Below are 27,840 nucleotides of genomic sequence, written 5' to 3' on the forward strand. Positions count from 1 at the left end.
CAAAAATTTTCACAGCCCTCTTTTTGACTCGTGCAGTATACAGGTCCTCGATTGAAGGCAGGTTGGTAGCAATTGTTTTTTTCTGCAGTCCTAATTACTCTCTGAAGTATATAGATATAGAAGCATAGCCAGCCAAACGAATAGGCTGAAAAATAGCTTTTATCCGTGGGCTGTCAGACTTCTGAACTCAACATAAACACCACAATTAGGTTTAATACGATATACTTGCAGGGCCAATTTGCTAACATGATTAAGAGCTCCGCTTGACTTCTACTCTTGAGGCGCCTGGAGTAATTTTCTATCAGAAAAACCCAAATTATTTAAGGGCTAATCTCACTTCTTGGTTTCTTTCTTACCTAGTTAACTTTTAATGTTAAAAGTTTTTAACATTCTAATTGTTTCATGTTGTTGCTTTATGACGTTGTGAGCCACCCAGAATCACTCGACGGGGAGATAGGCAGGCATATCAATTTAATAAATAAAATAAAATAGCCCTTGTTCTTAATTGTCTAGAAAACGATAATCAAATGAGAGTTATATATTTGAAGAGAGTATTTCTTACAAGGCCAGGAGCCGGAGGGGAATCAAGAAAAAAGTGGGGGTTGCATTTCTCACATTCTGTTCCTGAGTTCGAGGCCAGGAGGCCAGGAACCTCATCTGTCCTTTCGATGTTTCAGACTACAACTCCCACAATTCCTTGCTGTGTGGTATCTGGAGTTGGTGCAACAAAAATCCAAATAGATTTGCAGCAGGAAAGCAGTTTGGCAGAGTTTCTCCTCGCCATTTTCATTTCAATTTCAATTTCAAGGGTGCTTTTTTTTTTTTTTCAGGAGGCACCTGGACATTTTTTCTTTTTTTTCTTTGAAGATGTTTTGCTTCTCATCCCAGAAGCTTCTTCAGCTCTGACAGGATAGTGGCGAATGCAAGGATTTATACTCCTTGTTAGACACAGCTGGCCATTTGCACCCTTTTAGAAAGTCGTTGAGGCCCCTTGGAGGTTTATCTGTGTTTTTAGGGTGACCGGAGTGGTGCTCCCGGTTCCTGCAGTCTGCAATTTTTCCTCTGGAAATCCGTTCCTACTCCCACCCCATTCCAAGGGTGTTCATCCCAAATTGTGCCGCTCAAAGTCTGTTGAGATTCACAGTCATTCAAGTCATGGTTGTCCCCAAAAGGTGCTTTTTTCAGGAGGCAACTGGACTTTGGTTTTTTTTCCTTTTCTTAAAAAAAAAAAAGGCACCCATGACCTGGATGACTGAGAATCTCTAGAGACTTCCATTAACTTAGTTTTTAATTCTTTTAAACAAATTTTCAATGGTTTTTTTTTTTTTTTTGGCACTTTTTAACTTTCCGTTACTCTGTAAGCCACCCGGAATCGCTGCCCTAAGTGAGATGGGCGGCATAGAAATTTAATAAATAAATACATTTCCCAGATAAAAGCTTTTACAAGCCCCTATTATAAAGCAGAATGGGACAATTTGCTGCAGACCAACTCACTGCAGACGAATCCACATGGGATAACCCAATTTGATAAATGTTTCTTCGACATTATTTCCATTGAAAAAAATGGAAATAACGTCGAAGAAACAGGGGCAGGTAACGTTTATCACATTGAATTATCCTGCACGGAATTGTCCGTGGTGAGTTGTGTTAAGGCAATGAAGATTTAATAGGTGACCAGCTACTGTAAGGCCAAGCCAAGAAGATGAACTGAGGATGAGTCAGCAGGGTACTGCCGCTTTAAGAAGCTGTCTATAAAAAGGAAGCCATATGAGGGCCTCTCTTTCTCTCTCTCTCTCTTTCTCTCTCTTTCTCTCTCTCTCTCCTCGTGTTCTTTCTCCATTGTAGTTCTCCGTGCAGAGTAATGAAGATTGCTTGCTTGCCCAGTATGTGCCTAACACGTATATGTATGTATACAGCTGTTTTGTATATAAACCACTGTTAAAATACAAAGCCTCTGTGTGCTATATTGTGCTCTTGGGTTGTGCTGCAAACGCTCTGACAAGCTGGCAGCGGTGAGTTGGCCGCAAGGAGTTGTCCTAGACTCCCTGTGGAAATGGGGACTTTTCTTAAGGTTTCTTAAGGCAGGGAAGGAGAGTAACTTACAAGGCTTTCTAGGCGTTTTGCCACAATAGACGCAAACCGCCGCTCGCCAGCCAGTTCGGAGATGAGGAAAATGTACTCTGGAGCAGACACCTGGTTGGAACGGTGGGTGCGGCCTGGAAGGAAAAGGCAGATCGTGAACGGACCATCCCACATACAGATCAACAAGAATTGGAAGGGAACCTTATAGGCCATCTAGTCCAACCCCCTGCCCAAGCAGGAGACCCTACACCACTTCTGACAGACGGCAGTCCAATCTCTTCTTGAAAGCCTCCAGTGATGAAGCTCCCACAACTTCCGAGGGCAACTTCCGTTTCACGGGTTGATTGTTTTGCCTTAGTTCTAGGTTTTTTCTCTCCTTGATTAGTTTCCATCCATTGTTTCTTGTCCTGCTTTCCTGGTACTCTGGAGAATAAGTTGATCCCATCTTTCTTTGCGGTAGCCTCTTAAATATCGGAACACTGCTATCATGTCACCCCTAGTCCCTTTTCTCGCTAAATTAGATTTCCTACTTCTGGACATATTACAGGAGACACCAAAGCTGGCTTACCAAACTGCTGTATGGCTCGGTCAGCGCTCCAGGGCAATTCCAGCGTCATATGGACCCGCCGTTTCTGATTCTTTACCCGTCTGTCTGCTTGGAGAGAAATCCCTGAGCTGGAGGCCTCTGAGATTATTGCTACAAGCTAAGAGAGAGAGAGAGAGAGAGAGAACAGAGTCAATTTAGTCGGCTGGATTTTTGCAACCCGGCAGCCTCCTTAAGGTCTTCAAGCAAGTTGGCTCAACCCTTGCCCTGAGAGTTACGTTGGACAGGGGAAGGGTGCGTTTTCAAAAGGGAAGTGGAGCTGAATCGTTTTCAAAGATGATATGGAATAATTGCCGCTCAGGGAATGATCAGTCTGTGAGCTGCTATAATCCACCTGTTTGGTTCATTAAATGAACCCTTCTTCTTCTTCATTGGTGCATTTTGGTCAGAAATGGGAAGGAACGTCGTAAACTGGGAAAACCCGTCAAAATTGCAGTCACGTCACTGCGGGATACTGCAAATGGCCTTCAATGTGAGCTATTTGCCAAGCACCCAAAAGGGAACCATGTAATTGGAGAGGAGGGGGGAGCCATCAGAACTCCAGAGGCAGGTCAAAAATAGCTCTAGGAAGGTCCAAGATTAACAATCAAAAAGTAAATAATATCCAACCGAGGAAGTGCCAAACAAGCTAACAGTAAACAGGCCAATGAAGGAACTGCCCAGGACCACTCCCACCAGAATATAAACTGAGAGCAAACCTCACTCCCTTACTAGCGCTGATGATGCTACCTAGCTGGGTCATGAAATGTTTGCAAAAACAACCACCACCAAGCTCAGAGACCAGCAAGGACCCCACGCCTCAATCCTGAGCTACAAATATTCTCTTCCATTGGTAAGATATAGATTTCCCTGATATAATGGACATTTGGACATTATTTTCACAATTTCTTTACGGACCTTCCCAATTGTAATGGTCATTGTCGCGCTTGCATGAAAATTAACTAACAACATTAACAGTTTATAAAACTGAATGTTGGATGGCAACTCATTTTCCATTGGGACAGGGGTTCAAAATGTAAAATGGGTTTGCGTTCAAATGCAAGCTTAACAAATATTTCCATGCTCAAGAGTTGTGTTTTTTCAGTCTTGGCCACTTGAATTCCCAGCCAGGAAGTTGGAGCCCATTCATCTTAAAGAGATCAAAGTTGTGAAAGACTGACTTATGCAATATGAATGCATGTTTGGAAGGGCAAGACTGTTGATATTACGACATTGCACAAAAGAAATGTGCCAACCGACACGTTGTATTTTGGAAGATGGTTTTATGTTGATGTTTTATGCTTGTGTTTGTTAATGTTTGTCTTTAAAAAATAAAAAAAAACTTTTAAAAAAAAGGTTGAGAAAGACTAGGCAGCCCAAATGTCTGGCTTGGCAGCCATTGCTTCAATTGCTGTGATGTTTCATTTCCACCCTGAGCTATAAATATCGTCCTCTATTGGCTTCTTACGATCGCTGAGTGATCGGTCATTAAGTGGGGACTACCTGCGTTCAGCCTGTATGAACCCCCAAGAGAAATCAGTGCTTCCTTGATCTTCTCCAGCCACTGGGAGCTCAACGTCAAAACACAGAAGGGTCCAATGTCTATCATGACTCTGGCAAGGTGGGGTCCCTCCGCATCCCATTCCTGGGCAGCCTACTCCCCGCACCCCATCCAGCACTCACTTTGTCTCCGTTCATGAAGCGCTCCTTTTCCTTGAGGTTCATGTGGTCGATCGAAAGGCCTTGCTCAGCTCGCGATTCAAACACCACGGAGCCCCCGGGCCTCCGCACGACACGTCCCTTCCGACCGGTCATCTGTCCGAGAGGGAAAAGGGGACAGGTTGGAAGAGACAAAAGGGGACATGGGAGTGACTCTGCGTCAAGCCTGTTAGGAATAACATAGGTTACCTAACGTAGTTTGGGTAAAATAATATATATAAACTATGATGGTAAGTTTAAGTGTGTGTCACTTTAAACTGCAAAGCATGTAATTTTGGGTGCGGTGCTGAACCACCATAAGAGGGAGCAAGAGAACCTGACGATTTCCTGACAATTACTGGTTTGATGAATTGATGGTTTGTTAACTGCGTGTTTTCCCTACTGCTGAGTTGCTGAAGGAAGAGAGGAGTTTTTGACTTCTTCATATCTCTACTGCGAGGAGATATATTACTGGACTGATATTTGTAAGTTTACTGACCTCTCTTTTTCGACACTGGAATTTGCAACCGAATAATCCCCCAGACGGACTGAACTAGTGAATGATATATGGACTGTTTGACTATGCTAAAACTCTTACTGGAATAAACTATTTAACTAGCACGGTGTATCTGTTTTTACTGAGTGTAAGCTACAAAAACGTTTATCTCACATATTTTGCCTGCCTGCCTGACTGCCGTGCAGATTCTGCTAGGGTGTATCCCTAACAAAGCCTTTGGAAGCCATATATTACTTAAGAAGCTTCGAGGCTGCCACATTTTAGTGCCTGGAAATTTGGGAGGGGGGATTTCAGGGAGAGGAGGAAGATTAGACAAAACAATGTTCTTTCTCAGAAAATCAAGGACAAGTTACCCTGCACCTGGAGGGGAGTGGCTGGAGGAATGTCTCCCGTTGGAACGATGGTTGATTGGACCGTGTGATGGATTTAATGGGTGCATGGCAACTAAGTCAGCCAATGAGAACTGTTTGGAAACTGAAACTAGAAGTAGCCTAGGCGTGGCTCTATATTAAGCTCTGCAGCTCTGAAGCTATGTTAAGCTTTGAGTCTGTCTATTGAAAATGAAATTGCTTCTCTCCTCTGCTGTGAAAGAGAAACTAGCTTGCCTGCTGAACTAAAATGAAACTAATGTCTGTTTCTGAGCTCCTGAGTTCTGCGCTAAACTTGTAACATGTATGTTTCTGTTTGAGTTGGCGTCATGTTGGAGAAATCTACAACTGGTTTGTAAAATTTACTTTATGTGTTTATAAAGAAGTTAAATGAAGCCTCAGCCATCTGGGTTTATTTTTCTGGCACTGAATTTATGCTGCAAAACTCTGAACAGTTTATTGGTTTGGAGTTGGTGAGTTGGAAGGCTGACAGCGCGGCTGCTCTTTGATGGCATTGTGTAGTTTTGCTTACGGCTTTTATTTTGCTCTGAACGGTTAGCCTCCCAAAGCCACATTACTTCAGATGGGCAAATCGTAGCTAATTAATAAATTAAACCTATTTTTATCTAATCTATCTCTCAGAAAAGCGTAGCTGGCCAGAGTCGCCCTGCAGAGGGTAGAATGGGACAACCTGCCACAGCCAATTTGCCATGGACAACTCATGGTGGCCAATGCCCTAGGGCAGGGGTTGCCAACCTTTTGGACCTCAGGGACCACCAAACTCACAATTGTAGATCCCAGGGACCACGAACCGGTTTTGTGGGCGTGGCCTAATTTGTGGGTGTGGCTTGGTGGTCATGTGACTGGCTGGGCATGGCTTGTATGTAAATATTATAAATATTTATATGAATATTGATTTTTTTTATTGAAAAAAAGAGCAACTTTTACCCAAAATCAGACAAAGCAGGCAGGCTCACAGAATCACAGATTCATTCAGAGATTAATTGCTTGGGGGGGGTGTGCTCTGGGGTTGAGATTTCTCTGCGGCCCACCAAAATTTTCTCACGGCCCACTGGTTGGAGACCGCTGCCCTAGGGGGCAATTTGCCTTGGGACCATTCAGCAATTCCATTCAATTATTTAAAATGATTTTTAAAATGTATTTTAATTTTTGTCGTACACATTTCATTTAGTCCCTCCTCTTGCTTCCTTTCTTTAATGATTCTATTTCACGATTTCTTTGACGTTAGTGTAACTCTTGTTTCGTTGCAAGTTGTCCCACAGCAAGTTGGGTGCCTTATCTATCTCTGTATGAGTCTCTGCTCTCACACCTTCTCCCAGTTGATTTTACTGGGGTGGCTCTGCCAAAAGCTGAAATAGAGGAAAGCTTAACTTTAAATGGGGATGAACTGGTCACCAACCCTGGCAGGGCCAGTTATAGTATATAAATAACTTCTCACTAGCACGGATGATATAACCTAGTGGGGTCATGAAATGTCTGCAAGGAAACAACCAAGCTCAGAAGAACATCAAAGACCCCACAAAATAACCTCTCCCTCTTCTGGGAGTTGAAATCCGCAAGTCTTAAAGTGACCGACTTTGATGACCCCGGGCCTGTATTTTTGATTTACAAAGGCATAAGGGATTGCCTATATAATTATGCCTTTTATAAATCAAAGGTACAGGTCGGGGTCTTCAAAGTTGGCCACTTCAAGACTTGTGGACTTCAACTCCCAGAATTCCACAGCTGGCTGAGGAATTCTGGGAGCTGAAGTCCATAAGTCTCGAAGTGGAGACTGCTGGTATAGGCCACCCAAATGTGAATTGACTTTGTGGGGCACGGAAGACAAAATTATTTTGTGATGCTTCCCCTTTCTCTGGTCCCTAATGTTTTACCTCTGCTACTTTTTCCGGGCCTCCAAAGTAGTCGATCAGCTCGTCCAGAGTGTTAAGAGGCAGCTCTTTGCCCAAGTCCTTCACTTGAGACAGCAGTTCCTGCTTCATGTTCTCCACGCATTCTGGAGTCCCTGATCCATTCATCTCCTTTTGGGGGCTCAGCCAATATAGACCAACTGTAAAGGGGAGGAGAAAGAGATTGTAGCTTACATCAGTTGTACGATTATATTAGATTACATTAGGAATAGAATAGAATAGAATAGAATAGAATAGAATAGAATAGAATAGAATAGAATAGAATAGAATAGAATAGAATAGAATAACAGAATTGGAAGGGACCTTGGAGGTCTTCTAGTCCAACCCCCTGCTTAGGCAGGAACCTATACCACTTCAGACGAATGGTTGTCCAACATCTTAAAAACTCCCAGTGTTGGAGCATTCGCAATTTCTGGAAGCAAATTGTTCCACTGATTAATTGTTCTATCAGGAAATTCCTCCTTAGTTCTAAGTTGCTTCTCTCCTTGATTAGATTCCATCCTTATTGCTTGTCCTGCCTTCTGGTGCTTTGGAGCAGTGGTCCCCAACCTTTTTTGTGCCGCGGCCCGGTACCGGCATCACAAAAATCATCCGCGGCCCGGTATCGGCATCAGCACGCATGGCAAGGCGAGCCGAGCGACCGGCCAGCCAGCCGTCCCCCGCTTCTACCCGCCACCTTCAAGTCCTCCTTTGTACCTGTGTCAATGGGCTTCGCGATGGCTTCGGGACGGTCGCTCAGCTCACCTTGCCATGTGTGCTGAAAGAATCCTCGCACCTTAGTTTTGTTCGAAGCCACCCCCCCCCCCCTCGATGAAACTAAGGCGTGAGGATTCTTTCAGCACCCAAACGCCGCTTTTTACCTGGAAAAGCTCACCGGAAGCACTTTTTCATCAAAACAAAATGGCGGCGCCCAGCAAAACGGCGGCCCGGTAGAAATTGTTCCACGGCCCGGTACCGGTCCAGGGACCGGTGGTTGGGGACCCCTGCTTTGGAGGATGGCTTGACTCTTCTTTGGGGCAGCCCCTGAGATATTGAAAGGCTGCTATCATGTCTCCCCTGGTCCTTCTTTTCATCAAACTAGACATACGCAATTCCTGCAACTGTTCTTCATATTCTTGAGATACTTAATTCCCCTTCCCCACCCCACTCCGGGTACTCAAGAATCCAATGCTACAGACATTTTCCCAAGGAAGTATGGATAGGCCTCGACTTATGACAATTGAGCCCCAAAATTTCTATTGCTAAGATAGTTGTTAAGTGAGTTTTGCCCCGTTTTCTTTCTTGCCACAGTTGCTAAGTGAACAACAGAGTCGTTCAGTGAATCTGGCTTCCCCGTTGACTTTGCTCGACCGCAGCACCGTTAAAATAATATTTATTGCATTGTTTTCCGGTGATAAATAGTTGAGGGGGGATGAACAATTTGAAACTATCTGAAGGAAGTCGATGAATTTGGGGGCCCCTGCCCTGGATAACATTCCAAACCTCCAATTCCACAGCTGCCCCCATTCACATGTGAAACTGGGGAACAATCATTCTGCCCTCCCTAGTAGAGATCTTCCCCGGATGTTTCCGGTTGGCAAGGAGGACAGGGCGCATCAGAACGAGGCCTACTGTTGTGGCCTGCCATCAGAGGGGAAGCGGCGTGGGAGTCAGGACCAGCCTCAAGGCAACCTGGAAGGTCTGAGGGGGAAGAGAGAATGGAGCTGTCAGACATAGAATCAGAGGCGGAGCCTGGGCCGCCCGTCAGCCCTCAGATGGTGAGTCAACAGCTCCCAGGTCTGGAGGTGGCTGATGAGGAAGAGGAGGAACAGCTGGGTCCTGTGCCTGACACGCGGATGTGCGCAAAGCAGAGGAGAGGAGGGGAAATCTATGGGCCGGTCCTTGGGATGGAAGAGCCACCTCTGCTAGTTAAGCCCAACTCTAGCTCTGGGGATAAAAGGCAGGGGGGGGGGAGAGAGAGAGGGAGGGAGGGAGGGCGGGAGGGAGAGAGAGACTGTCTCCTGGTCAGGGGTGGGATTCAAATTTTTAACAACTGGTCCTGTGGGCGTGGTTTAGGTGGTGGGTGTGGCTTGATGGTCACGTGACTGGGTGGACATGGGTTGGTGGTCATGTTATTGGGTGGGCGTGGCCAACTCAATATCGCTCACATCGAGGCACGCATCTCCTTGCCTGGCCTCTCAGACTGTGGGGATGCTGCAACAGTCGTAAGTGTGAAAAACGGTCATGTCACTTTTTTCAGTGCCATTGTACCTTTGAATGGTCACTCCACACAAGCAAAGGAAAGGAGGGGGGAAAAACTCCAGAGAAGTTCCTGAGACAGGAAGTCCAATCCTGCCAAGAATGTAACAAGGGTTAACGGAGAGGCAACACCAGAATGGTAAGCAACACCAGAATGTTTCCTTCCTGTCTTCCTTACAGGATTAGGCCAGTAATTTCTTCTAACAACTGGTTCCCCGAACTGCTTAGAATGTTAACAACCGGTTCTAGCGAATAGGTGCAAACTGGTAGAATCCCACCCCTGGTCCTGGTGTGTTGGGCCAATTCAGGAGGAAAGGGAGCGAGCATCACTTTCCACAGGACTTAGAGACTTTGTAGCCTGCTGTGAGAGAGCGGCTACCGGCGCTCCTTATAAAGGGACATTTTGTTAACTACAAAGGGCTTGTCGTGTTTGGGAGCCGGGTCAGAACACTTACTTGGATCGTTACACATGGCGCCATTGAAGGGTTTGTATCTGCTGGCCAAGTCCTCCATTTCCACGAGGGACTCCGGAGAGGAATTGAAATCGCTCTCCATACCCGGCTCAGAATCGGTGCTGCTCTCCGAGCTGATCTTGATGATGTCGTTGCTACTGCTGTAGTGGTCCTGGGCGGTTTTCATCACTTTGTTAAGGCCTCGGACTCTCTGCTTCACTGGAGGGGGAAAAAAAAATAACAGGATGGCAGAAGCATCGAAGGACCAATTCGATTCAGATTGGCGTTTCTCCACCTGAGCAACTTTTAAGACGGGTGGACTTCAACTCCCAGAACTCCCCAGTCAGCGCACTGAGCGAAGGATTCTGGGAGTTGAAGTCCACCCGTCTTGCTCACGTTGAGAAACGCTGCCTTGAGACAGATGCACAAGGAGGGTTTAGACACGGAGACAAGAAAACCTGCGCTTTGGCTGTGTCGTTTTGGACAGGGTATGTATCAAGTCCACGAAGCTGCCGGTCAAAAGTTGGACGAGTGAGGATGGAAGAACTAGGATCTCAGAGGGTATACTTCTAATCCAACCCTGAGGTACTGGTTCTCGATCTGAAATTATTCATCGGGTTTATTTTTTCTTTCTGTTCAATCGTGCCTGATTCTCGGCTGCAGCTTTTTGGGGGGGAGGGATAAGCCCAAGGCCACCCAGCTAGCCTTTCTGCCTAAGGTGGAACTAGAACTCACGGTCTCCTGGTGATTGGCCCAAAGTCACCCAACTGGCTTTCATGCCTAAGTCAGGACTAGAACTCACAGTCTCCAGGTGATTGGCTCAAAATCACACAACTGGATTTTGTACCTAAGGTGGAATGAGAAATTCTCTCTTGGTGATTCGCTGAAAATCTCCCAGCTGGCTTTTGTGCCTAAGGTGGAACTAGAACTCACGGTCTCCTGGTGATTGGCTGAAAATCTTCCTGCTGGCTTTCATGCCTAAGACAGGACTAGAACTCACAGTCTCCGGGTGATTGGCTCAAAGTCACCCAACTGGCTTTCATGCCTAAGACAGGACTAGAACTCACAGTCTCCAGGTGATTGGCTCAAAATCACACAACTGGATTTTGTACCTAAGGTGGAATGAGAAATTCTCTCTTGGTGATTCGCTGAAAATCTCCCAGCTGGCTTTTGTGCCTAAGGTGGGACTAGAACTCACGGATCCCCTGGTTTCTAACCTAATGCCTTAACCCCTCTACCAAACTGGCTCTCGCCTTTCTTACGGTAACGCATTTATGTTAATGCTGCTTCTTAGCTCTCTGTAGCATCTTGCCGCTGTGTGTACCAGAATTAAAGCAGTCCTCACTTACCAACCGCAACTGGGACCAGCAACTCCATCACTAATTGAAATGTCATGTGACTAGAGCCAACCTGCATCTATTCTGGCCGCAGTTGTTACGTTGTCATGGGACTGTGATCTGAGGCTTCCCACAGGCTTCCCCATTGACTTTGCTTGTCAGAAGCCAGCAGTGAGGATTGCAAAATGGACATCGTGGGATTATGATATGGCAACTGTCGTTGATGTGCGCTGGTTGCTAAGCACCCAAAGGACAGCCCCCCATGACCACGAGGATTCTGCCATAGTCACAAGTTCGAGGACCGATCATAAATCTACATTTTCAGCCCTGTCATAACGTTGAACGGTCACTGAACTAGGCAGTCGGTAAGCGAGCATTAAGGCAGCTGAAAAATGGAACAGCACAGTGCAAACACGTGGCCGATTCCCTCAAAGGCAACTCACTTGGGGGGACATTTATAACCAGGGAGGAGAGAAATCTGCCAATTATTGCTATAAGCTGAATGGAGGGGTTTTTTTTTTTTCACTTTCTTTTTTGGAAACATCCAAGGAAAACTAAAGAAATAAATAACAGGAAAAGGAACATTCAGACAGTGCGTCCAATCAGGACAGGAGAAAATGAGGCCCAAGCGATGCTTGGAGCCCCTGTCCATCTTGAGTGGGTTTTTATGATTATGAATTATTAATATACTTATGATTATTATGATTATGATTATATAATATACTAACAAATTATGATTATTAATATACTAACAAAAAAAAAATCTCCTTTGAGCCAAGTTGCTGGTGATATCACCGTGTCTATGTTGTTTTTAAGTCCTCAACTTATGACCATTCATTTATTTAGTGATCATTTGGAGTTAGGACGGTGCTGAAAAAAAAAAAGCAAATTATGACCAGTCCTCACACTTATGACTACTGCAGCATCCCCATGGTCACATTTTCAAAATTTGAACGCTTGTCAATCGGCACATATTTATAACGGTTGAGGCTCCAATTGTTCACCTTCCCAGCTGGTTAGTGACAATGGGGGGGGGAGCCGGATTCACTTAATGACTGCAGTGATTCACTTAACAACCACGGCAAAAAAAAAAGCATTATAAAATTGGTTGCAAACTCACTTAACTCACCTTCCTTAAGCAATGAGAATTCCGGTCCCATTTAATGTTGTAAGTCAAGGATTACCCCATAAGTTAGAAACTTTAGGAACACAATAGATTCTTCGCCCCTGGGTTAGGAGGAAAGGGGGCAGTACAGGCCAGGATTAAATGGGGAAACGTACCCGAAATGGCATGAATGTGAAAAGCACTGCAGACCTAAAACAAGCCCCAGGCCACAAATGAAAAGAATGGAACAGCTAGAAAATAAAAACAGTGAAAAGGAAAGAAAGCTTGGAAGTGCAAAATGGAGGGATGGGAAAATGGGGACAAGAATGTGGAGGGAAGAGAGGAGGATAAAAACTGCAGGGGCACCTCAGAAGGTACCTGAGATATCAGGGTTTTGTATAAAGGGGGAGGGAAGGAGGGAGGGAGGGAGTGGGGAGGATAAGAAGGGCTCTTACGTTTTCTTTTAATGATACTTCCTCTTTCTCTTTTTCGTTTGGTTGAAGGAAAGTGCTTCCGAATTAGTGAAAGGAAGACGCCTCTGAAAGTTAAGAGGGGATATTTTATTCTAGCTGCCCAGGACACCAAACTGCTCACGTGAAAACGAACAGCGACAAAAAAAAAATAAAAAAGGGCACAGAGAAAATAAATAAATCAAAACTTAAAAACAGAATCAACCTAAAGGAAGCTCAGCGTTGCAAAGGAGAGACGGGTTTTTCAATTTTGCAAAAAGGAAAAAAAACCCAAACCCAGATCTGGAGTCTTGAACCTGCGTTTCTTTAGCCCAGGAATCCTCAAACTTGGCAATTTTAAGACTTGTTGGACTTCAACTCCCAGAATTCTCCAGCCTTCTGGGAGTTGAAGTCCAACAAGTCTTAAAGTTGCCAAATTTGGAGACCTCTGATTTAGCCGCGCTAAAATTGCTAGCAATTACGGTTTCAAAATAAGGGTGCATTTGTATTTGCAATGCCGCCTACGATATATAGGCATTGTGGGGTCATTGGTGCTCTCTGAGCATAGTTGTTTTCTTGCAGACTTTTTCATTACCTAACTAGGTAATGTAATCAGTGCTGGAAGAGAATGGGGTTTCCTCTTTTATATACTAGTGGCTTGCCCTGCCGGTGCGAGTGGAAGTGGAAGTGGCACTTTCTTGCTTGGACATTTCTTTACTGTTCGTTTGTCTGAGTTGCTGATGGCAAGCCACTGTATACAAACAGAGAGCAAACCCCACTCCCTGCTAGCACTGATGGTGTTCGCCTAGCTGGGTCGTGAAATGTCTGCAAAACAAACAAACAAACCCAACAAACCCCAAGCTCAGGGAGCAGGAATGATCCCATAGTTCAATCCTGAGCTACAAATATTTTCTTCCGTTGGTAAAATATAGACTTTTCCTGGTATAATGGTCATTTGGACATTATTCCCCAAATTGCAGAGGTGGGTATTCAGCAGGTTCTGACCAGTTCTGGGGAACCAATAGCGGAAATTTTGAGTAGTTCAGAGAACCGGCCAATCCCACCTCTGACTGGCCCCACCCCCATCTCTTCTCCGCCTCCCATTGAGTCCCAGCTGATTGGCTGGGTCTCCTTTGGTTGCCCTGCACAGGAGAACGGAGCTGGAAAGCAGGTTAGTGGGGTGGGGAAGGAATGGAGATTTTATAGTATCCTTCCCCTGCCATGCCGACCAAGCCATGCCACTAAACCAAGCCACGCCCACAGAACCACCCACCACTGCCCAATTGTAACGGTCAACATTGCCCTGCCATGAACAGTATACCAGGAAAATCTATTATTTTACAAATAGAAGATAATTTTTGTAGCTCAAGATTGTACTGTGGGGTCCTTGGTGCTCTCTTGGGGTTTGTTGTTGTTTTTGCAGACCTTTCATTACCCAACTAAATACCGCCATCAGTGCTAAAAGGGAGTGGGCTTTCCTCTTTTATATACTAGTGCAGGGCTGTCAAACTCAAGGCCCACGGGCCCAATCCGGCCTGTGGGGTGGTTAAATTTAGCCCGTGAGGCCGGCCTGGATATATCAAAGGACCGGCCCGCAGTGCCTCTTCTAGCCAAAACGGGCCAAGTGAGGCTCCTGCGCAGCCCATTTTCAGCCTCCATGGCTTCCTGAGGCACTCTGGTGGCAGAAAATGGGCCACACGTGGGCCATAAGCCCGCCCCGCCCCCTGCTTTCCCCAGCAGGGGGCTGAAGGAGGCGTCCATCCCATCTCCCTCAACCTCTCTGCCTCCCCCCACAGCCCATGGAGAAGAACTACAATGCTGATTCAGCCCTCGGAGAAATCCAGTTTGACACTCTGATATAGGACTGCGATGGCGAACCTATGGCACGCGTGTCACAGGTGGCGCACGGAGTCATAGGTGTGGGCACGCGAGCCCCAGCCAAACTTACCTGCACTGCACATGCGCACCTCCCAGCTGATTTTCGGCCGGTTTGAGGCCGTTTCCCCTTCCCGGAGGCTCGAAGGAAGCCTCTGCAGTCTCGGGAGGCCGAAAAACAGGCCTTCTGGAAATACCGGAAGTGCCAAAGTGTTTCCAGCTTCCCGAGGCTCCAGAGGCTTCCCTCAAGCGTCTAGGAGCGTGAAAATGGCCTCCCCCAGGCCCCAGAGGGCTTCCAGAGTCTGAAAACAGGCAATTCTGATTATTTCCAGAAGGCCCGTTTTTTTTGGCTTCCCGGGGCTGCAGAGGCTTCCCTTGAGCCTCTGGGAGGGCGAAAACAGCCTCAAAGGGGCCGAAAAAATCAGTTGGGAGGCACTCGCATGCGCTGTGCAGATAAGGGGGTGGGGCAGGGGTGTTGCGCACGCATGTGCAAGGGGGGGCCAGGGGCATTGCATTGTGGGTACTGGTACGCACACACTTTCAGCACACTGCAACCAAAAGGTTTGCCATCCCCGGTATAGGAGAACCCTTGAAAGGGTTGTTTTGAGGCAGGGAAGGTATGGGAGGTGTTGGGACTCACATGGTAAGGCCTTTCACAAGCAAGCAGTTGATGAGAAGGACGGACAGTGACATGTCACCTCTTTCAAATTAGGCAACCTTATGCTTTGTCCTTCTTGCTTAGGCTACAGGCTAAACAGGGGTCTTCACAAGGCCAGGTAGGAAAAGACTAAACAATGCAAAAGCGGGGTGGGGGGTGGGGGAAGAGGTTTGTGGTGGGATGGACTCAAATGTTGATGACAGAGCTTTGAGAGGTGGGGGGGAAGGCACCCGAGAGGTCTCCCATCTTCACCCCTCTCTCTCCCAAATGCACGGTAGGTCACGGAGAAAGCATGAGCGCACACACACACTCGGATGGCGAAAGGAGAGAAAAAAACAAAACACCAAAATGAGGTGGCTGTGGGAATGGCGTTGTCAACTGAAAAGATACTCCTTTTTTTAGCAGAAAAAGGGAGGGGGGGGAACAGTACATTCCTTAAATTCCTCAGATAATCGCCTTGGCAGCCCAAAGCTGTCGGCACGCAAGATTATTACTGGAGAGCATGATGGATGACTCTTGGCTATGGATGTGTCCCTTTGGAGGATATACATCCAGGGGGCGGGGGGAAGACCAGGGTCAAGGGGGAAATGAATGATGTAATTTAGTATCGGCTGCACCCAGCTAACGCCAACATGGGCATTCCTAATAAATCAATTTTCTTTTCTCTGAGATGCGGCTAGAGACTTTTGATTTGAGTGGGGGTGGATTTGTTGGAGCCCTGACAGGCGTGGCCTGAGCTTGGCGGCTTGTTTCAGATAGAAGAGGCAGTGAATCTTGAGGGCAGCCAATTGGCCGTATTTCCACGGGTGCCAATAAGAGACCAAAAGGAAGGGGAAGCTTCTTTTGAGAATTGCCAATGATGGGATGAATGGAGGCACCGGGTTTCTTAAAGGCCGCAGGAAGGGTAAAGTTCAGAGGTGCCTGCCTTGATCAGAAGGCAACGAAGCAGTGACCTCCAGGGGCTCCCTCCATGCTGCCTGCGGGATTTGGGGGGGTTTGTAGCCCCCAACATCTTGGGCAGGGACCATGGTAGGGTTTACGAAACATGCACCCTCCCAACGGAAAACTCACTCGGCTGCCGACACGAAGCAGTTCAGGTGCCCCTCGTTCTCATCCAGAACTTCCCGGGTGCGCGCTTCTCCCGTCGACTGCAACCCGATCACCACGCACTGCGGAAGGCAAGCCGGGCAGAAAGGAAAACCAAGGATGGGCGGCATGTGGGAAAAGAACGAACGTCAAGATGTGGAACAGGCTGGCTGAGAAAACTCAGGAATTGAAAGCGGTGGAGGAAGAATGGGGGACGGGGTGGAGAAGGGGAAGGAGGTATAGGAGAGAAGGGGAGGGAGAGGAGAGGGGAAGGGGAAGGAGGAAAAGGAGGAGGGGAGGAAGGGGGAGGAGGAGGAGGAAATGAGAAGGAAAAGGACAGGGAGAAGGAGAAGGAAGGAGGAAGAGGGAGAGAAAGAGGAGGAAAAGGAGAAGGAAGAGAAGGAGGGGGAGGGAGGGAAAGAGAAGGAGAAGGAGAAAGAAAAGGAGGAAGAAGAGGGAGGAGGAGAAGGGAGGGAGGGAAAGAGAAGGAGGAGGAAAAGGAGGAGGAAGAAGAGAAGGAGGAAGAGAGGAGGAAGAGGAGGAGGAGGAGGAAGGGGGAAAGAAGAATGAGAAGAGGAGAAAGAAGAGGAAGAGGAGAAGGAGAAGAGGAAGAGGAGGAAGAGGAGGAGGGAGGGAAAGAGAATGAGAAGCAGAAAGAAGAGGAGGAAGAGGAGGAGGAGGAAGAGAGGGGAAGGAGGAGGGAGGGAGGGAGGAAGAGGAGGAGGAGGACAAGGAGGAGGAAGAAGAGAAGGAGGAAGAGAGGAGGAAGAGGAGGAGGAAAGAAGAATGAGAAGGAAAGAGGAGGAAGAAGAAGAGGAGGAGGAGAAGAGGAAGAGGAGGAGGGAGGGAAAGAGAAGGAGGAGGAAGAAGAGAAGGAGAAATAGAGGAGGAAGAGGAGGAGGAGGAGGAAGGGGCGAAGAAGAATGAGAAGGAAAGAGGAAGAGGAGGAGGAAGAGGAGGAGGGAGGGAGGGAAAGAGAATGAGAAGGAAAAAGAGGAGGAGGAACAGGGAGGGAGGGAGGGAAAGGAGACTATTTGAAGAGTTCATTCAGAGAATCACCAGACTGCAAAAGCAAATCTGCTTCACGTCCTTCTCGCTCACATTCGTGAGCGATCAGGGGCAGAACTCAGGGAAAGGACGGGCTCCATGTCCTCCTTCCTCACCTTGCCCTTGCTCAGCTCCTCCTGGGCCAGCTCCACCAGACGCCGGACTTTGGCCGCAATGCAGAGGTACTTGAAGAAGCGCTGGTGAGCTCCCCAGAACTGACCCCACAGAGACTTCCGGGACTCCAGGCCAATGAGGTCTGCAGCCTTTTGGAAAACCACCAGGGCTTTTGCCCACTGCCGACCGGGGGGAGGAGGAAGAAAAAAAAAAGAAGGTGTTTTTATTTATTTATATGTATTTACTTGATTTGTCAATCGCTTACAAGATAATAGGTACAGGTACCGTGTTTCTCATATAATAAGGCAGGGTCTTTTTTTTTTTTGAGCCCCCCCCCAAAAACGGCTAGGCTGTCTTTTCGGGGGTGACTTAATTCCCCCCCCCTTACATCCTTGGGCGGGCGGGCAGGCAGGCATCGTTGGCTTGGATGTCAGCCTCGACGGGGCACTTTGTCTAGGGAGAACTTCTGCCGCCGTTGCTTTCCCTTCCGCCCGTGCTGCCGCAGCATTTGGATAGTCGCCGTGTTTGGCGCAACCACGCGGGGCCAGTCGGGGCTCCTCCCTGCGACCAGGGCGGGGGAGGTTTTGTTGTAGTAGGGCGTCGTTTTTAAAAGAAGGGGCTTTGCTTTCGAACGATGCCCGGGAAGGCGGCGACAGGAGCGCCTAAAGCGGAGTATCTCCGGTGGGGCTTCGGTTGCAGGGAGGAGTCCCGGCCGGCTCCGCGTGGCTGCATCAAACGCCACTGTGACGCTCCAAACGCCGGGGTGTCATGGGCAGAAGTTGAAGCGACGGCAGCGGAAGGTCTCCCGATACGAAGTGACCTACCAATGCCGGGTGACCATCCACGCCGACAACGCCCGCCTGCGGACCCGGCCTGCAGGCAGCACCATAACCGGGGGTCTGCAGCAAAAGTACTTGGCGAGAGTAGGGAGGTTGGTGGCGAAACATGGTGGCCGCCTGGGGGGGCGCTCCTAACGCCAAGCCCTCCCCCACCCTTCCGCCCATTTTGCATGTTTTAAAATAGGCCTAATTTTGGGGGGGAGGGGCTTAATTTCATTTTATGCCTATAAAACATGCTGGGACTTCCTATTGGGGGAGGCTGTATTGTTGGAGAAACATGGTATAAATATGAGTGAGAATACAGGAGATAGGTACGAATAAATGGGGACAATAGGACAGGGACGGGAGGCACGATGGTGCGCTTATGCACGCCCCTGACAGACCTCTTAGGAATGGGGTGAGGTCAATAGTGGATAGTTTGAGGTTAAAGGAGTGGTGGGGTTAGAGGATGTAGCAACAGAGTCAGGTAGTGCATTCCAGGCACTGAGCACTCTGTGGCTGAAGTCGTACTTTCTGCAATAGAGTTTGGAGCGGTTTACATTGAGTTTGTATCTGTTGTGTGCTCTTGTGTTGTTGTGGTTGAAGCTGAAGTAGTCATTGACGGGTAGGACATTGTGGCAGATAATTTTGTGTGCTACACTGTAGGAGGAGGAGTTCAAGGTTGTCCAAGCCCAAATTCTCAAACCTGGTGATCTAGGGCATTCTGTTGTGTACTCTTCTTGTGAAATACTTCTGGACTCGCTCGATTGTATTAATGTCCGATATGCAGTGTGGATTCCAGACTGATGAGCGGAATTTAGCAGTTATAATAGCATTTTCAGGAGTTCATTTAGTACAAGGGTCTCCAACCGTGGCAACTTTAAGCCGCTGGTGGACTTCAACTCCCAGAATTCCACAGCCAGCTTTACAACTTTTTTGCCGGGCTTAAAGTTCCCAAGATTGGAGAGCCCTGATTTAGTATGAGTTTATATCAAACCCTGTGAGAGGGGAGGGACTGGCCCAAAGTCAGCCAATAAGCTTCTGTGGTTGGGGAGGGATTAGAACCTGGGCCCTCCCACTCCTAATCCATCTTTTTGCTCTAGATATCTGATTGGCTCTTGAGCTGAGAGGGAGGCACTAGCCCAAAATCAGCCAATGAGTTTGACGGGGAGGCCCAAGGATCTGGACCTTTCCTCTCCTTCCTCACTCTATTGGCTAAGAGGGAGGGACTGGCCCAAAATCAGCCAATGAGGTTCTGTAGCTGAGGAGGGATTAAAACCTGGGTCCTCCCACTCTTAATCCGTCTTTTCATTATTTATTTTATTAGCCCCTGGTTTAAGCTGGCTGGGGAATTCTGGGAGTTGAAGTCCTCCAGGCTTAAAGTTGCCAAGGTTGGAGGCCCCTGCTCTGCAGAGACTCAAGGGGAAAGCAAGGCCGGAGGATTTGACCAACCATATGAGCTAGAACAGTACTGGCAGATTCTTCTACACTCTACTGCTGAAAAACTGCAATATGTCTCGAATATCTTTATATGGAAACAGGAAGATAATTGTAATTTGGAAGCCTTCCAATCTGCCTCCAGCTTAAAATACCACAACACCTGACCTAATCTAGCATCATCACTTTGAGCAGCAAGAAGACAAAAGTCTCTTGTAAGCCTGAGAACCAGGAGGACGCTACCTGAGAAAATAAAGTACCTGCAGCTACCTGGATTTTGTGGAATTACAACTCCCAGCATTCCCAGTTACTAACCATTGTTAGGAATATAAGAAATATATAAACCAGGATAAACATTTTAAAACTGTATCTTTAAGAAAATGCAAAACTGTAATTGGGTGTGGTTTCTCAAACGGCCATAAGATGGAGCCAGAAACCTGGGTTGTTTAGTCTTAGTCTCAGAAGAGAGTGTTGAGTGAGTTTCTGTTTCCTTCTGTTAGAAAGTATTGCTGTTCCTCATAATTGACTGGTATTCCTGGATTTGAAGCAAGTCTGATACAGAACTGTTTTTGACACTGGAATTTGTTATTGGATTATCCCTGGATGGAAACTGACTGATCTTACCTGTGAATGACTTTGGACTGTTTGTTTTTGAACTTTGCTTAAATCTTTCTGGAAGTAAAAACCTACATTTACTGTAGAGTGTATCTGTGTGCTGTGTGTGTATTATTCAAACACTACTCTCAAATACGTCTCCCTGTATGCGCTCATTCTCCTAACGGGGAATTACCTCAACAACCATGTTAGCTGCATTGTTGGTTGTTGTTGTTGTTGTTTCACAATATTGAGTTCCCCTATCCCTGGGCTAAACAGAGAATTGAATGATTTGCTACAGGTTAGATATTTATATTTTGGACTGTTTATGTACCATCGCGGTGGCCTAGAGGTGGAGCTCTCGCCTCACAACCAGGAGACTGTGAGTTCGATCCTAGGTAGAGGCAGATATTTCTCTCTCTAGGTACACTGAGAATATATCGGCTGCAAAAACTCCGCATTGGCGACAGGAAGAGCATCTGGCCAGTAAACACTCAGCTCCGTTCAATTGATCAGACTCCACCAGGCAAGGGATTATGGGGTTGTTAAAAGAGGAGGAGGAGGAGGAGGAGGATGTACCATCAAGTTGTTTTCGACTCCTTAGCAACCACTGATAGATTTTCTCCAGGGCGATCTAGTCCTAACCTCTTCTCTCAAGTCTCCCACTGGTGAAACCTGTCACCATGGTAACTGAGTCCCTCCCCTTGCTACTGGTCATCCTCTTCCCTTTCCCCCCCTTCCCAGCATGATGGACTTCTCTATAGAGAGCTGGGTCTTTGCAAGGTTCATTCGCATATTATGCACGTGAGGTCACAGGCTTCTGTTTTACCCTACAGAAATCAGCTGGCCAGAGTCCAGGTGGCTCTAGCAAGCGAGCCCAGCTATATCACACAGCCCCAAAGCATAAAAGCTTACCAGCTTCGCTGCCTTGTTGTACACGTCCTTATATGCCGCGTCCAGTGGGATTTCTTCTATCCGGAACGTGACTCCAGAAAAGCTGAGCTGTCGAGCGATGTACATCCCATTCACTTTCATATCCATGGCAACGATTTCCATAGCCCCAACACCTCTGCGGAGGAGGAAGACAAGAGATACAGATGACCTTTGGGGCTGCGGATTTTCCATCACCACCACAAAACTGTTCGTTCATTCATTCATTCATTCATTCATTCATTCATTCATTATTCGTATTTATAAGCCCCCTTTTTTTTCTTCAAAAGAAGATAATCAAATCGGAATAAACACTACAAGCAGAGTTTCGGGATAGAGAGTGATGTCAATGTTTGTTATTAAAAAAAAAAGGTACATCGAGAGGTGTGTTGGAAAAACTCCCACGCCTGTCAAAAGGCCAGACACACACACAAGTCAAAACAGACCGAACCAAGATAAGGCCGCACAAACAATTACAAACAGCTTTTGTGGCCTGTTCAAATGCTGGTGGAGATAGGTGAAGTTTAGGTCAAAATAATATCCTTGTCCAGGTTGAAAAGAGAACTTGGCTCAGCTTTAGCATTCAAATCTAAAACAAAAAAAAATCGTCAGGCGGAAGATGTAGTTTGGGTTTATTTTTAATGCCCCAGAGCAGAGGTCTCCAAACATAGCAACTTTAAGGACTTCTGGACTTCAATTCTCAGAATTCCTCAACCAGCTAAACTTGCTTGAGGAATTCTGGGAGTTGAAGTCCACAAGACTTAAAGTTGCCAAGTTTGAGGACCCCCCCTGCTCCAGAGGCATTGACCTACAAAGGAGGCCATTCTGGCCAAACATCAAGAGGAGCTGTTGGCCAGTGGAACAGGCTGCCTCATGAACTCAGGGACTTCTCCTTCACTAGAGGTCTTGAAATAGAGGAAGTAAGTGTGTGTGTGTGTGTGTGTGTGTGTGTGTGTGTGTGTGTGTGTGATCTGCCAGAGATGCTCCAGGAGATCCTGCACTGAACAAGGGGGTTGAACTAGAGGAACCTCTCCCCACTTCAACTCTGGGGTTGTGTGATCCCCAGATGGGGCTTTACCTCTTTTCAATGGCATGGAGGAAGTCCTCAAAGGAGCGAAAGGGGGTGCCTTCTCCCCAGATCCCCAGCCGACTCATGTAAATCATATTCTTTGGCTCAGAGGCACCTGCCGAAGAAGAAAACAGGAGACGGGATTGTTAGATGCATTGTTTCAGTGGACCAGTCCATCTTTCTCTGCTCCATCCATCCATCCATCCCCTCTCCTCTCTGCCTCCCAGTATTTTTCAATCTTGGCAACTGTGTGGACATCCTTTCTACCTAATCTCATGCTAACTGAGGAATTCTGGAAGTTGGATCCGCAAAAAGTTGCTGAGTTTAAGAAACTCCTCTCCTCTCGTCTGCATCTGCCTACCTCTATCATCTACTTATCTGCATCTATAATCTATTCTATTTCTATTCTATCATTCTGTTCTGTATTTCTATTCTATCATCTATGTATCTATCTATCCATCCATCTTACTATATATCAATCTTACTATCTATCCTACTATCTAACTTACTATCTATCTATTCATCCATCCATCCATCCATCTACCAATTTTACTATCTATCTATCTATCTATCTATCTATCTATCTATCTATCTATCTATCTATCTATCTATCTATCTATCTATCTATCTATCTATCTATCTATCTATCTATCTATCTATCTATCTATCTATCTATCTATCTATCTATCTATCTATCTATCTACCTACCTACCTACCTATCTATCTATATCCTATCTCATCTATCTATCTATCTATCTATCTATCTATCTATCTATCTATCTATCTATCTATCTATCTATCTATCTATCTATCTATCCATCCATCTATCTATCTCTATCCTATCTCATCTATCTATCTATCTATCTATCTATCTATCTATCTATCTATCTATCTATCTATCTATCTATCTCTATCTATCTCTATCTATCTATCTATCCATCTATCATCTATCTATCCATCCATCTATCTATCTCTATCCTATCTCATCTATCTATCTATCTCATCTATCTATCTATCTATCTATCTATCTATCTATCTATCTATCTATCTATCTATCTATCATCTATCTATCTATCTATCTATCTATCTATCTATCTATCTATCTATCTATCTATCTAAACTTTGAGATTCAGCTATCTATCTACCCATCCATCCATCTTACTATCGATCAATTTTACTATCAATCTTACTGTCTGTCTGTCTGTCTGTCTGTCTGTCTGTCTTATCCCCTCCTAACTTCAGGTCCGTTTTCCTCTCTCCCACCCTTCCCTTTTGTCTTTTCACCATTTTTAGAACCACACCCCTCCCACATGGTCCGGAATAAAGAAACGTGTCACAGTTTCTGGGAAGTCTATAGACAACATCCTTTGTTCCCCAGAAACAGATGTTCAGAGCTAGCCTGTCTACGCAAACTTGGGGGAAAAGGAAGCTGGCATGGAAGCGAAGCGCTGGGTGAGGCTGCCCTTCTCCAGCTGGGTTCATGCTGCCCTGGCAGGGACTGGAGCTTCAATGTCCGGAAATAGTCTACCCCCCCCCGCCCCCCAAGTGTCAATGCGTCTTGATTTGGAACTGCCCAGAGTGGATTCTCTGGCTGATAAGACTCCTCCCTGCAAATGTGCTCAGCGCGATGCACATCACTCACCTGTGGCACTGGCGTAGACGACCCTCGCTTGAGGCAGGTTTTTCTGCAGGTCCAATACTGCTTTGCCCATCTTGGTAGAGCTGGCATTTTTGGCTTTGTGGCATTCGTCGAACACAATCTGAGAGCGGGAGGCTTGTTAAGGGGAAACAATTTTAAAAGGGCGGAGGGATCCTGGTAGACAGACAGAGGGGGGCGGCGTGTACGACAAAGGAAAACAGTTCTGAAGGCAAGGGGGGGGGAGAGCCCATTGTGACCCTGGGCAGGGTTGTCTGCAGGTGGGGTCAAAAGAATCGAGATGGCAACCACAAGAACACAAATGAAGACCTACCCAGAATAGCCCGATTTGAGTTGGGGAGGGAGAAAACGATCCCCGGTTGCAGAGCAGTAAGAAAAATTAAAGCAGTCAAGAAATCCAACAATTATAATCCGCAGGCTGCTAAAAGGAGGGCCAAAATATAGATAGTCCTTAACTTACAACCACCATTGAGCCCAAAATTTCTGCTGCTAAGCGAGGCAGTTAAGTGAGTTTTGCCCTGTTTTACGACCTTTCTTGCCACCCTTGTTAAGTGAGTCGCTGTAGTTTTTAAGTTAGCAACCTGGTTGTTAAGTGAATCTGACTTCCCCATTGGCTCTGCTTGCCAGGCGGTCGCAAAAGGGACATCGTAGTTATGAGCCAGTTGCTAAGCACCTGACTTTTGATCATGTGACCGTGTGGATGCTACAACGGTCATTAAGTGAGAAAAATGGTCCTGGGCCACTTTTTTCAGTGCCGTTGGAACTTCGAATAGTCACTAAATGAATGGTTGTAAGTCGAGAGCTACCCACCGTCTCTGTATTAACCCAAAGCCCCAAAATGTACCGAGGCCGGCTGGTTTATTTCTGTTAGGATACAACACCATCAAAATCGTCCTTGCACCAATCCAGGATCTGGTTCAACCTGGTCCTGTGCTGGCCGCCCGCTTGGCTTTCTCCGATCAAGGCGGAATAAGTGGCGAATAAAATCCCCTCCGAGGTAGCCGTGTCACCATATTTAATCTGCAGGAGGAAAAGGTTTTTTAAAATGCAAAAAAAAAGAGACGAGAGGTTTTCACAATGTTGACGTATTCGATATACATCTTAAAATTGCCAAGGCTGAGAAACCATTTCCTGCACGGAGTGAGATTTTAAGATTTTAAGTCCAAGCGCCTGACTCTGAAGAAGGAAGATTCAGCTATTCATTTTTGCAGAAGTTCCCACAGACTGGGTCACCCAGGGCCCGGTATTAAAAATGTCAGTGTTTGTCTGGCTGGGGAATTCTGGGAGTTGAGGTCCACCTGCCTTAAAATTTGCCTCAGCTAAGGAAACACCAAAAAATGTGATTTCCCCTCGGGAGGGACCTCTGTCAATTTACCTGGGATGCATTTCTGTGCCCGAAATAAGTCCCAGCATTCCCGGCAGGACAGAGAAATCAAAGGCAGCTCTGCACAATCTAGGCCAACCTTGGCAACTTTAAGATGTGTGGACATCAAACTCAGAATTTGAAAGGGAGGGAGGGAGGGAAGAAAGGAGTGGAGGGGGAGGGAGGGAGGAAGGAAAAAAGGAAGAAGGGGAGGAGGAAGAGAAGGAGGGAGGGAAAGGAAGGGGAGGAAAGGAGTAAGTGAGTGAAGGAAGGAGGGAGGGAGAGAAGGGAAGGAGAGAAGGAAGGAAGGAAGGAAGGAAGGAAGGAAGGAAGGAAGGAAGGAAGGAAGGAAGGAAGGGAGGGAAGGAGGGAGGGAAGGAGGGGAGGAAAGGAGTAAGGAGGAAGGAAGGAGGGAGGGAGGGAGAAAGGAAAGAAGGAAGGAAGGGAGGGAGGGAGAGAGGAGAAGTGAAGGAAGGGGAGGGAGAGAAGGGAAGGAAAGGGAGGAAAGGAAGGGAAGGGAAGGAAGGAAGGAAGAAGGGAGGGAGAGAAGGAAGGAAGGAAGGAAGGAAGGAAGGAAGGAAGGAAGGAAGGAAGGAAGGAAGGAAGGGAGGGAGGGAGGGAGGGAGGGAGGGAGGAGGGAGTGAAGGAAGGGGAGGGAGAGAAGGGAAGGAAAGGGAGGAAAGGAATGAGTGAGTGAAGGAAGAAAGGAGGGAGGGAAGGACATTTCTCTCTCTTTCCCTCAATAATTATGCAATGCCATCCGATCTATGATATTCTCAAAGGCTTAGAACAGCACCAAAATACAAATAAAATATCCAAAACGAAGAGAGCCCATGATTATTTTGATTTCCTTAAATGAAACCATCACAAACAAACATAACAGGAATAAATATAGGCAAAGGCAGAACCCCCCCGTGCCGAGTTCTCGGTGCTCCTGGTCAGCTTTTCCCATGGGGTGGGGGCTTGGGGGTCGGTGGGAACACAAAGAAAGGATAGAGGAATAAAAAACAACACAACCTGTGCGTACCTTGTTTAAAGCGTGGACAGGGAGGTTCAGCGCATTGATATCCTTCAGGTCCCTCTCGGCATCGTATTTCAGGTCATTTGAGACGCTGAACCTGACAAGAGGGGAGGGGGTGAGACGGATGAGCGGAAGAGCCAAAAGGAACGGGGGGGGAGAGGTTTTATAAAGGAAGCCGCTTTACCAGCCTATCAAACACCGTATTTTCATTTACAGCCAGTCCTCGACTTACAGCTGAGTCCCAACATTTCTGTTGCTAAACACGACAGTGGTTAAATGGAATTTCGCCCCGTTTTACGGCCTTTTTTTTTTGTTTTGTTTTGCCAGAGTTGTGACACGAATCGTTGTGGCTGTTCAGTCAATCACACGGTTCTTACAGCGAATCCGGCTTCCCTGTTGGCTTTCCTGGTCAGAAGGCCGCGAAGGAGGATCGCATGACCCCCCTGGGACACTACGACCGTCATAAATAGGAACGATCTGAGTTTTGATCACGTGACCGTCGGGGGAATGCTGCAAAGGTTGTTAGGAGTAGGAAACGGGCGTAAGTCACTTTTTTTCAGTGCCGTTGTTAACCGTCACTAAAGGGACTGTCGTAAGTCGAGGACGACCTGCATTTATTTCATGACACAAGAGAACCTCCCCCTCCTTCTCACTCACGTAGTTGCCTGTTTGTGGCTGGGGACTCCTTTTTAAAAAAAACATCCCTTCACAGCAGTGGGACATAAAAGGAGTCGGGGGGGGGGGGAGAATGTGGCCCTGGCTCTGGGTGGCCCCCAACCCTCATCTGAAGGCTTCGTGCCTCTTTATCTCTTTGGTTTCCCAGCAGACTCCAAGAGGAAATCTCGCCAGTTGGTCCCAAGGATTTGAGGTCACGGTTTCGGAGGGGCTGCGAGAGTCAGAAGAAGTGGCCGGAATGCAAAGCCGGTGGCAAATGAGTTTTTGTTATGGTTGTGGCTGACTAAGTAAGTTCGTTTTGTTTCTGGTAGGCGATCTAGAGCTACACTGTTCAAAATCTGGAAGGTCATCAAAGTGAGGGCCAATTTGACCCATAGGAGGAATGACATTCCAAAGATGTCAGATATATTATCATACTTTATATGTTATCATATTCTATCTTCCCTTCCTTTCTTCCTTCTTGCCTTCTCCTTCCTTCCTTCCTTCCTTCCTTCCTTCCTTCCTTCCTTCCCTCCTTCCTTCCTCCTTCCCTCCCTGCCTTCTCCTTCCCTCCTTCCTTCCTTTCTCCCCTTCTTTCTTTTTTCTATCTTTCTTTCTTTCTCGCTCACTGCCTACTCCTTCCTTCTTTCCTTTCTTCCTTTCTCCATCCCTCCCTTTTCCTTCCTTCCTCCATTTTCCTTTTTTCCCTTTCTTTCTCTTTCTTTCTTTCTTCCTTTCCCTTCCTTCCTTCCTTCCT

The 27,840-nt window shown here is 46.9% G+C and overlaps 1 protein-coding gene across 3 annotated transcripts in view; it reads right to left on the reverse strand.

Moving 5' to 3' along the window:
- The window catches only part of SBNO2 (strawberry notch homolog 2), a 133,165-nt gene that overhangs the window by 17,377 nt on the left and 87,948 nt on the right, over window positions 1-27,840 (reverse strand). For all 3 annotated transcript variants that reach the window (XM_087922699.1, XM_087922698.1, XM_087922700.1), the window contains 13 exons: window positions 26,436-26,526; window positions 24,922-25,065; window positions 24,031-24,148; window positions 22,398-22,503; window positions 21,305-21,458; window positions 17,543-17,719; window positions 16,365-16,462; window positions 12,767-12,849; window positions 9,873-10,088; window positions 7,144-7,319; window positions 4,349-4,480; window positions 2,651-2,786; window positions 2,104-2,216 (listed from right to left, as the gene is read on the reverse strand). In XM_087922699.1, the coding sequence (XP_087778825.1) occupies window positions 2,104-2,216; window positions 2,651-2,786; window positions 4,349-4,480; window positions 7,144-7,319; window positions 9,873-10,088; window positions 12,767-12,849; window positions 16,365-16,462; window positions 17,543-17,719; window positions 21,305-21,458; window positions 22,398-22,503; window positions 24,031-24,148; window positions 24,922-25,065; window positions 26,436-26,526 (1,744 nt within the window). The remainder of the gene's footprint in view (window positions 1-2,103; window positions 2,217-2,650; window positions 2,787-4,348; window positions 4,481-7,143; window positions 7,320-9,872; window positions 10,089-12,766; window positions 12,850-16,364; window positions 16,463-17,542; window positions 17,720-21,304; window positions 21,459-22,397; window positions 22,504-24,030; window positions 24,149-24,921; window positions 25,066-26,435; window positions 26,527-27,840) is intronic.

The sequence above is a fragment of the Pseudonaja textilis genome, chromosome 1 (assembly GCF_049901715.1).
Source record: "Pseudonaja textilis isolate UNSWEBS1 chromosome 1, rPseTex1.2, whole genome shotgun sequence".
NCBI lineage: Eukaryota > Metazoa > Chordata > Lepidosauria > Squamata > Elapidae > Pseudonaja > Pseudonaja textilis.